The 12,456-nt window shown below is 37.1% G+C and overlaps 1 protein-coding gene across 1 annotated transcript in view; it reads left to right on the forward strand.

Annotated features, from left to right (window-relative positions):
• The window catches only part of LOC117324862, a 41,587-nt gene that overhangs the window by 11,776 nt on the left and 17,355 nt on the right, over positions 1 to 12,456 (forward strand). Inside the window, exons 6-9 of the mRNA XM_033880690.1 lie at positions 4,268 to 4,406; positions 4,755 to 4,843; positions 5,449 to 5,619; positions 5,943 to 6,086. Coding sequence (XP_033736581.1) covers positions 4,268 to 4,406; positions 4,755 to 4,843; positions 5,449 to 5,619; positions 5,943 to 6,086 — 543 coding nt within the window. The remainder of the gene's footprint in view (positions 1 to 4,267; positions 4,407 to 4,754; positions 4,844 to 5,448; positions 5,620 to 5,942; positions 6,087 to 12,456) is intronic.

A 12,456-nucleotide genomic window follows, 5' to 3' on the forward strand; every position in this document is an offset into this window, starting at 1 on the left:
GACTGGTGTATACATGTGTCACCGTTATGTAATTAGACTGGTGTATACATGTGTCACCGTAATGTGATTGGACTGGTACCGGTGTATACATGTGTCACCGTAATGTGATTGGACTGGTACCGGTGTATACATGTGTCACCGTAATGTGATTGGACTGGTGTATACATGTGTCACCGTAATGTGACTGGAATGGTGTATATATGTGTCACTGTAATGTGATTAGACTGGTGTATACATATGTCACCGTAATGTGATTGGACTGGTACCGGTGTATACATGTGTCACCGTAATGTGATTGGACTGGTGTATACATGTGTCACCGTAGTATATGTGTGATTAGACTGGTGTATACATGTGTCATCGTAATGTGATTGGACTGGTGTATACATGTGTCACCGTAATGTGATTAGACTGGTGTATACATGTGTCATCGTAATGTGATTGGACTGGTGTATACATATGTCACCGTCATGTGATTAGACTGGTGTATACATGTGTCATCGTAATGTGATTGGACTGGTGTATACATGTGTCACTGTAATGTGATTAGACTGGTGTATACATGTGTCACCGTAGTATATGTGTGATTGGACTGGTGTATACATGTGTCACCATCATGTGATTGGACTGGTGTATACATGTGTCACTGTAATGTGATTAGACTGGTGTATACATGTGTCACTGTAATGTGATTGGAATGGTGTATACATGTGTCACTGTAATGTGATTAGACTGGTGTATACATGTGTCACCGTAATGTATGTGTGATTAGACTGGTGTATACATGTGTCACCGTAATGTGATTGGACTGGTGTATACATGTGTCACCGTAATGTATGTGTGATTAGACTGGTGTATACATGTGTCACCGTAATGTGATTAGACTGGTGTATACATGTGTCACTGTAGTGTTATTGGACTAGTACTGGTGTATACATGTGTCACTGTTATGCGATTAGACTGGTGTATACATGTGTCACTGTAATGTGATTGGACTGGTGTATACATGTGTCACCGTAATGTATGTGTGATTGGACTGGTGTATACATGTGTCACCGTAATGTGATTGGACTGGTGTATACATGTGTCACCGTAATGTGATTGGACTGGTGTATACATGTGTCACCGTAATGTGATTGGACTGGTGTATACATGTGTCACTGTAATGTGATTAGACTGGTGTATACATGTGTCACTGTAATGTGATTAGACTGGTGTATACATGTGCACTGTAATGTGATTTGACTGGTGTATCATGTGTCACCGTAATGTGATTGGAATGGTGTATACATGTGTCACCGTAATGTGATTGGACTGGTGTATACATGTGTCACCGTAATTTGATTAGACTGGTGTATACATGTGTCACCGTAATGTATGTGTGATTGGACTAGTGTATACATGTGTCACCGTAATGTGATTGGAATGGTGTATACATGTGTCACCGTAATGTGATTAGACTGGTGTATACATGTGTCACTGTAATGTGATTAGACTAGTGTATACATGTGTCATCGTCATGTGATTAGACTGGTGTATACATGTGTCACCGTAATGTGATTGGACTGGTGTATACATGTGTCACCGTTATGTGATTGGCTTGGTGTATACATGTGTCACCGTAATGTGATTAGACTGGTGTATACATGTGTCACCGTAATGTATGTGTGATTGGACTGGTGTATACATGTGTCACCGTAATGTGATTAGACTGGTGTATACATGTGTCACCGTAATGTATGTGTGATTGGACTGGTGTATACATGTGTCACCGTAATGTGATTAGACTGGTGTATACATGTGTCACCGTAATGTGATTGGAATGGTGTATACATGTGTCACCGTAATGTGATTAGACTGGTGTATACATGTGTCACCGTAATGTGATTGGACTGGTGTATACATGTGTCACCGTAATGTGATTAGACTAGTGTATACATGTGTCACTGTAATGTGATTAGACTGGTGTATACATGTGTCACTGTAGTGTTATTGGACTAGTACTGGTGTATACATGTGTCACTGTAATGTGATTAGACTGGTGTATACATGTGTCACTGTAGTGTTATTGGACTAGTACTGGTGTATACATGTGTCACTGTTATGTGATTAGACTGGTGTATACATGTGTCACCGTAATGTATGTGTGATTAGACTGGTGTATACATGTGTCACCGTAATGTGATTAGACTGGTGTATACATGTGTCACCGTAATGTGATTAGACTGGTGTATACATGTGTCACCGTAATATGATTGGAATGGTGTATACATGTGTCACCGTAATGTGATTGGACTGGTGTATACATGTGCACTGTAATGTGATTGGACTGGTGTATACATGTGTCACCGTAATGTATGTGTGATTAGACTGGTGTATACATGTGTCACCGTAATGTGATTGGACTGGTGTATACATGTGTCACCGTAATGTGATTAGACTGGTGTATACATGTGTCACTGTAATGTGATTAGACTGGTGTATACATGTGCACTGTAATGTGATTTGACTGGTGTAACATGTGTCACCGTAATGTGATTGGAATGGTGTATACATGTGTCACCGTAATGTGATTGGACTGGTGTATACATGTGTCACCGTAATTTGATTAGACTGGTGTATACATGTGTCACCGTAATGTATGTGTGATTGGACTAGTGTATACATGTGTCACCGTAATGTGATTGGACTGGTGTATACATGTGTCACTGTAATGTGATTAGACTGGTGTATACATGTGTCACTGTAATGTGATTAGACTGGTGTATACATGTGCACTGTAATGTGATTTGACTGGTGTAACATGTGTCACCGTAATGTGATTGGAATGGTGTATACATGTGTCACCGTAATGTGATTGGACTGGTGTATACATGTGTCACCGTAATTTGATTAGACTGGTGTATACATGTGTCACCGTAATGTATGTGTGATTGGACTAGTGTATACATGTGTCACCGTAATGTGATTGGAATGGTGTATACATGTGTCACCGTAATGTGATTAGACTGGTGTATACATGTGTCACTGTAATGTGATTAGACTAGTGTATACATGTGTCATCGTCATGTGATTAGACTGGTGTATACATGTGTCACCGTAATGTGATTAGACTGGTGTATACATGTGTCACCGTAATGTGATTGGACTGGTGTATACATGTGTCACCGTAATGTGATTAGACTGGTGTATACATGTGTCACCGTAATGTGATTGGACTGGTGTATACATGTGTCACCGTAATGTGATTAGACTGGTGTATACATGTGTCACCGTAATGTGATTGGAACTGGTGTATACATAGTGTCACCGTAATGTGATTAGACTGGTGTATACATGTGTCACCTGTAATGTGATTAGACTGGTGTATACATATGTCACCGTAATGTTGATTAGACTGGTGTATACATGTGTCACTGTAATGTGATTAGACTGGTGTATACATGTGTCACTGTAGTGTTATTGGACTAGTACTGGTGTATACATGTGTCACTGTAATGTGATTAGACTGGTGTATACATGTGTCACCGTAGTGTTATTGTGACTTAGTACTGGTGTATACATGTGTCACTGTAATGTGATTAGACTGGTGTATACATGTGTCACCGTAATGTGATTAGACTGGTGTATACATGTGTCACCGTAATGTGATTAGACTGGTGTATACATGTGTCACCGTAATGTGATTAGACTGGTGTATACATGTGTCACCGTAATATGATTGGAATGGTGTATACATGTGTCACCGTAATGTGATTGGACTGGTGTATACATGTGCACTGTAATGTGATTGGACTGGTGTATACATGTGTCACCGTAATGTATGTGTGATTAGACTGGTGTATACATGTGTCACCGTAATGTGATTGGACTGGTGTATACATGTGTCACCGTAATGTGATTAGACTGGTGTATACATGTGTCACTGTAATGTGATTAGACTGGTGAATACATGTGTCACTGTAATGTGATTAGACTGGTGTATACATGTGTCACCGTAATGTGATTAGACTGGTGTATACATGTGTCACCGTAATGTATGTGTGATTAGACTGGTGTATACATGTGTCACTGTAATGTGATTAGACTGGTGTATACATGTGTCACCGTAATGTGATTAGACTGGTGTATACATGTGTCACCGTAATGTGATTAGACTGGTGTATACATGTGTCACTGTAATGTGATAGACTGGTGTATACATGTGTCACTGTAATGTATGTGTGATTGGACTGGTGTATACACGTGTCATGGTGTGATGTTTCAGACATGAAGTCGGAGGATCTGACTATGCAGTTACTACTGAAGGTACACAACCACCAGCTGTCCCACTTAGTACTGGACGACATCAGTGTACATCCCTCCTTCTTTCAGAAGTTCCTCAGCACTCTACACTCAAACTTCAAGTAAGATGACTACTTGGTTGGTAATTTGTCTACTTGGTTGGTAATTTGTCTACTTGGTTGGTAATTTGTCTACTTGGTTGGTAATTGTAAGATTGTATTCTATGGATTAAAACAAGTTCTAGTATTTAATTGAGTGAAATAAGTTCTAGTATTTGATTGATAAAAACTATTAGTATTCGATTAATTAGAAAAGATCTAGTATTCAATTCATTAAAAACAAGTTCTAGTATTCAATTAAATAAAACAAGTACTAGTATATGATTCATTAATACAAGGCCTAGTGTTTGATTCATTCTATAATTTTTTTATTTTTGTTTGTTAAAGGTTAACCTTTTTTCATACATTTAGATTTGGAGAGAATCGTCAACCTTTGGAATTGCTGGATTTTCAAGCTTGTACAAAGCCTATAGAAATTTGCCAGCCTTTGTCCCCAGATGGTAAGTGTAAGCCTGATCAACCTATCTGTTAGACCAAATACATTAATGTAGTCTACAGTCATGCTAGCACAGGTACGTAAAAATGTCGTCTATAAGCTTGACCAGGTGTCGTCCGTGCCGATGTAGTCATGTATGGCCGAACATCACCTTTGGGACAAGTTGACTCAATTACCTCACTTAGAGAAGCCAGAGTGTCACAAACATACGTAACATACTTCCCCGTTTTAATATTGGAAGTGCTCTTAGCAAAAAGTTACAACTGAACCTGAGCTTGAACGTTCAGTTTCGACCCCCGACCTCAGAGCAAGAAACAAAGTAAAGTATATAACTTTTAATATTGTATAGAAGAACACAATAGCCTATTCTTGATTTCAATCTATCATAATTACTCGTTGTTAGAGATGATCTCTTAATTCTAAAAATTTAGTTGTGTATCATCTAAATCACTACATAGATGCTTGTAGATATGGGTAAACCTATGTGTAAAATTATCTGGTCAGAATTTGTACAGAAGAAAAAAATTGGCATTTGTGAAATAGAAACATATGTTCATCTTGAGATGATATAGTTCGTAATTTTAGGTAGTTGTTTTGTTCTATGCGCAGTACTGTTGTATGGTGTTAGGAAGTTGGACCTAAGTATGAACACCCTGTCAGAATCCGGGTTTGCAGCCCTGTTGAATCTCATCAAAAATGACCAGGCACTGATACATTTAAAACTCAACGGATGTTTCCTGCAGGAAGAACAAGTTCTTCAACTCTTGGAGGTTCTTGCAGGTGAAAAAAACATATTGTTGCTTCCATTTACAATGCATCTTCAAAAAATGATATTACTGAAACTTTAAAAAATGTGTATAATTAAATTGGTTACAGGAGTACTTTTTGGACCCTACATTATATGTTCATAAAGAAAATGTAAAAACTCATCCTCTATAATCATCATTTAGACATGTTTGGATGATTAATGGACATTTCTTTCTATGCTGATGAAACAATTTAATCAACAGTAAAATACCACATTCGTTATTTGTTTAATTTATGTTTAAACATTTTAGAATTAAGGTTCATTTTCCTTTTTTTCATTTGACTGTTTATTTCAGAGAACACTCGGATGGAGGTGGTGAGTCTCAGTGGTAATCGAGTGGTAGAGGAGTCCGTTGAGCATTCACTGTTGCTATTCATAGAAAAGTGTGTATCTCTCAAAACCCTTGTACTCAACTATAGCAGGCTTCGAAGTAGCTTCGGTAAATATACTTAATTTTGGGTTTAGTTCAGTTACATATACTTATTATCAGCTGTTGTACAAACATACTGATCACTGATAAATCGAATAAATGTTTATAATTTGACTACTATCAGAAATAATTTATGTACCAACATTTACTGACCCTGTAAATAACTTTCAAACTGATAAAAATAGATCAATACAAATGCAATGTATGCACATAAAAAAACCCGAGGAAATACTTGTGAACTTCGTGTCAGAAATTTGCCAGCTTGTACCAATCAAAACCATCCTTGGTGTGAAAATATTGAAGACAAGTCTAGTTAAAGGTCATAACTGATTCCCTTTGATTGTATGGGAGGTGGGAGATCCAACGTCCGTGTAAACAGTTCGGTATGGTTCTGTGTTACCCACCGAGTGTGTAGTCTTTTATAAACAAACAGTTACTACCTGGGAAGTGTTCCCCACATGTTACTAGAGGAGGATTGTAATAGTGATGTATGTATTTACACCTACTGATGTTGGTGTTACTAGAGGAGGATTGTAATAGTGATGTATTTACACCTACTGATGTTGGTGTTACTAGAGGAGGATTGTAATAGTGATGTATGTATTTACACCTACTGATGTTGGTGTTACTAGAGGAGGATTGTAATAGTGATGTATGTATTTACACCTACTGATGTTGGTGTTACTAGAGGAGGATTGTAATAGTGATGTATGTACTGTATTTACACCTACTGATGTTGGTGTTACTAGAGGAGGATTGTAATAGTGATGTATGTATTTACACCTACTGATGTTGGTGTTACTAGAGGAGGATTGTAATAGTGATGTATGTATTTACACCTACTGATGTTGGTGTTACTAGAGGAGGATTGTAATAGTGATGTATGTATTTACACCTACTGATGTTGGTGTTACTAGAGGAGGATTGTAATAGTGATGTACTGTATTTACACCTACTGATGTTGGTGTTACTAGAGGAGGATTGTAATAGTGATGTATGTATTTACACCTACTGATGTTAGTGTTACTAGAGGAGGATTGTAGTAGTGATGTATATATTTACACCTACTGATGTTGGTGTTACTAGAGGAGGATTGTAATAGTGATATATGTACTGTATTTACACCTACTGATGTTGGTGTTACTAGAGGAGGATTGTAATAGTGATGTACTGTATTTACACCTACTGATGTTGGTGTTACTAGAGGAGGATTGTAATAGTGATGTACTGTATTTACACCTACTGATGTTGGTGTTACTAGAGGAGGATTGTAATAGTGATGTATGTATTTACACCTACTGATGTTAGTGTTACTAGAGGAGGATTGTAATAGTGATGTATGTATTGACACCTACTGATGTTGGTGTTACTAGAGGAGGATTGTAATAGTGATGTATGTATTTACACCTACTGATGTTGGTGTTACTAGAGGAGGATTGTAATAGTGATGTATGTATTTACACCTACTGATGTTGGTGTTACTAGAGGAGGATTGTAATAGTGATGTACTGTATTTACACCTACTGATGTTGGTGTTACTAGAGGAGGATTGTAATAGTGATGTATTTATTTACGCCTACTGATGTTAGTGTTACTAGAGGAGGATTGTAATAGTGATGTATGTACTGTATTTACACCTACTGATGTTGGTGTTACTAGAGGAGGATTGTAACAGTGATGTATGTACTGTATTTACACCTACTGATGTTGGTGTTACTAGAGGAGGATTGTAATAGTGATGTACTGTATTTACACCTACTGGTGTTGGTGTTACTAGAGGAGGATTGTAATAGTGATGTACTGTATTTACACCTACTGATGTTGGTGTTACTAGAGGAGGATTGTAATAGTGATGTATGTATTTACACCTACTGATGTTGGTGTTACTAGAGGAGGATTGTAATAGTGATGTATGTATTTACACCTACTGATGTTGGTGTTACTAGAGGAGGATTGTAATAGTGATGTATTTACACCTACTGATGTTGGTGTTACTAGAGGAGGATTGTAATAGTGATGTATGTACTGTATTTACACCTACTGATGTTGGTGTTACTAGAGGAGGATTGTAATAGTGATGTATGTATTTACACCTACTGATGTTGGTGTTACTAGAGGAGGATTGTAATAGTGATGTATGTACTGTATTTACACCTACTGATGTTGGTGTTACTAGAGGAGGATTGTAATAGTGATGTATGTACTGTATTTACACCTACTGATGTTGGTGTTACTAGACGAGGATTGTAATAGTGATGTACTGTATTTACACCTACTGATGTTGGTGTTACTAGATGAGGATTGTAATAGTGATGTATGTATTTACACCTACTGATGTTGGTGTTACTAGAGGAGGATTGTAATAGTGATGTATGTATTTACACCTACTGATGTTGGTGTTACTAGAGGAGGATTGTAATAGTGATGTATGTACTGTATTTACACCTACTGATGTTGGTGTTACTAGAGGAGGATTGTAATAGTGATGTATTTACACCTACTGATGTTGGTGTTACTAGAGGAGGATTGTAATAGTGATGTATGTACTGTATTTACACCTACTGATGTTGGTGTTACTAGAGGAGGATTGTAACAGTGATGTATGTATTTACACCTACTGATGTTGGTGTTACTAGAGGAGGATTGTAATAGTGATGTATGTACTGTATTTACACCTACTGATGTTGGTGTTACTAGAGAAGGATTGTAATAGTGATGTATGTACTGTATTTACACCTACTGATGTTGGTGTTACTAGAGGAGGATTGTAATAGTGATGTATGTATTTACACCTACTGATGTTGGTGTTACTAGAGGAGGATTGTAATAGTGATGTATGTACTGTATTTACACCTACTGATGTTGGTGTTACTAGAGGAGGATTGTAATAGTGATGTACTGTATTTACACCTACTGATGTTGGTGTTACTAGAGGAGGATTGTAATAGTGATGTACTGTATTTACACCTACTGATGTTGGTGTTACTAGAGGAGGATTGTAATAGTGATGTATGTATTTACACCTACTGATGTTAGTGTTACTAGAGGAGGATTGTAATAGTGATGTATGTATTGACACCTACTGATGTTGGTGTTACTAGAGGAGGATTGTAATAGTGATGTATGTATTTACACCTACTGATGTTGGTGTTACTAGAGGAGGATTGTAATAGTGATGTATGTATTTACACCTACTGATGTTGGTGTTACTAGAGGAGGATTGTAATAGTGATGTACTGTATTTACACCTACTGATGTTGGTGTTACTAGAGGAGGATTGTAATAGTGATGTATTTATTTACGCCTACTGATGTTAGTGTTACTAGAGGAGGATTGTAATAGTGATGTATGTACTGTATTTACACCTACTGATGTTGGTGTTACTAGAGGAGGATTGTAACAGTGATGTATGTACTGTATTTACACCTACTGATGTTGGTGTTACTAGAGGAGGATTGTAATAGTGATGTACTGTATTTACACCTACTGGTGTTGGTGTTACTAGAGGAGGATTGTAATAGTGATGTACTGTATTTACACCTACTGATGTTGGTGTTACTAGAGGAGGATTGTAATAGTGATGTATGTATTTACACCTACTGATGTTGGTGTTACTAGAGGAGGATTGTAATAGTGATGTATGTATTTACACCTACTGATGTTGGTGTTACTAGAGGAGGATTGTAATAGTGATGTATTTACACCTACTGATGTTGGTGTTACTAGAGGAGGATTGTAATAGTGATGTATGTACTGTATTTACACCTACTGATGTTGGTGTTACTAGAGGAGGATTGTAATAGTGATGTATGTATTTACACCTACTGATGTTGGTGTTACTAGAGGAGGATTGTAATAGTGATGTATGTACTGTATTTACACCTACTGATGTTGGTGTTACTAGAGGAGGATTGTAATAGTGATGTATGTACTGTATTTACACCTACTGATGTTGGTGTTACTAGACGAGGATTGTAATAGTGATGTACTGTATTTACACCTACTGATGTTGGTGTTACTAGATGAGGATTGTAATAGTGATGTATGTATTTACACCTACTGATGTTGGTGTTACTAGAGGAGGATTGTAATAGTGATGTATGTATTTACACCTACTGATGTTGGTGTTACTAGAGGAGGATTGTAATAGTGATGTATGTACTGTATTTACACCTACTGATGTTGGTGTTACTAGAGGAGGATTGTAATAGTGATGTATTTACACCTACTGATGTTGGTGTTACTAGAGGAGGATTGTAATAGTGATGTATGTACTGTATTTACACCTACTGATGTTGGTGTTACTAGAGGAGGATTGTAACAGTGATGTATGTATTTACACCTACTGATGTTGGTGTTACTAGAGGAGGATTGTAATAGTGATGTATGTACTGTATTTACACCTACTGATGTTGGTGTTACTAGAGAAGGATTGTAATAGTGATGTATGTACTGTATTTACACCTACTGATGTTGGTGTTACTAGAGGAGGATTGTAATAGTGATGTATGTATTTACACCTACTGATGTTGGTGTTACTAGAGGAGGATTGTAATAGTGATGTATGTACTGTATTTACACCTACTGATGTTGGTGTTACTAGAGGAGGATTGTAATAGTGATGTACTGTATTTACACCTACTGATGTTGGTGTTACTAGAGGAGGATTGTAATAGTGATGTACTGTATTTACACCTACTGGTGTTGGTGTTACTAGAGGAGGATTGTAATAGTGATGTATGTACTGTATTTACACCTACTGGTGTTGGTGTTACTAGAGGAGGATTGTAATAGTGATGTATGTACTGTATTTACACCTTCTGATGTTGGTGTTACTAGAGGAGGATTGTAATAGTGATGTATGTATTTACACCTACTGATGTTGGTGTTACTAGAGGATTGTAACAATGATGTATGTATTGACACATACTGATGTTGGTGTTACTAGAGGAGGATTGTAATAGTGATGTATGTATTTACACCTACTGATGTTGGTGTTACTAGAGGAGGATTGTAATAGTGATGTATTTACACCTACTGATGTTGGTGTTACTAGAGGAGGATTGTAATAGTGATGTATGTATTTACACCTACTGATGTTGGTATTACTAGAGGATTGTAACAATGATGTATGTATTGACACCTACTGATGTTAGTGTTACTAGAGGAGGATTGTAATAGTGATGTACTGTATTTACACTTACTGATGTTGGTGTTACTAGAGGAGGATTGTAATAGTGATGTATGTACATGTACTGTATTTACACTTACTGATGTTGGTGTTACTAGAGGAGGATTGTAATAGTGATGTACTGTATTTACACCTACTGATGTTGGTGTTACTAGAGGAGGATTGTAATAGTGATGTATGTACATGTACTGTATTTACACCTACTGATGTTGGTGTTACTAGAGGAGGATTGTAATAGTGATGTACTGTATTTACACCTACTGATGTTGGTGTTACTAGAGGAGGATTGTAACAGTGATGTACTGTATTTACACCTACTGATGTTGGTGTTACTAGAGGAGGATTGTAACAGTGATGTATGTATTTACACCTACTGGTGTTGGTGTTACTAGAGGAGGATTGTAATAGTGATGTATGTACTGTATTTACACCTACTGATGTTGGTGTTACTAGAGGAGGATTGTAATAGTGATGTATGTATTTACACCTACTGATGTTGGTGTTACTAGAGGAGGATTGTAATAGTGATGTATGTATTTACACCGACTGATGTTGGTGTTACTAGAGGAGGATTGTAATAGTGATGTATGTACTGTATTTACACCTACTGATGTTGGTGTTACTAGAGGAGGATTGTAATAGTGATGTATGTATTTACACCTACTGGTGTTGGTGTTACTAGAGGAGGATTGTAATAGTGATGTATGTACTGTATTTACACCTACTGATGTTGGTGTTACTAGAGGAGGATTGTAATAGTGATGTATGTATTTACACCTACTGATGTTGGTGTTACTAGAGGAGGATTGTAATAGTGATGTATGTATTTACACCTACTGATGTTGGTGTTACTAGAGGAGGATTGTAATAGTGATGTATGTACTGTATTTACACCTACTGATGTTGGTGTTACTAGAGGAGGATTGTAATAGTGATGTATGTACTGTATTTACACCTACTGATGTTGGTGTTACTAGAGGAGGATTGTAATAGTGATGTACTGTATTTACACCTACTGATGTTGGTGTTACTAGAGGAGGATTGTAACAGTGATGTACTGTATTTACACCTACTGATGTTGGTGTTACTAGAGGAGGATTGTAACAGTGATGTATGTATTTACACCTACTGGTGTTGGTGTTACTAGAGGAGGATTGTAATAGTGATGTATGTACTGTATTTACACCT

The sequence above is a fragment of the Pecten maximus genome, chromosome 4 (assembly GCF_902652985.1).
Source record: "Pecten maximus chromosome 4, xPecMax1.1, whole genome shotgun sequence".
In the NCBI taxonomy this organism is placed as follows: domain Eukaryota; kingdom Metazoa; phylum Mollusca; class Bivalvia; order Pectinida; family Pectinidae; genus Pecten; species Pecten maximus.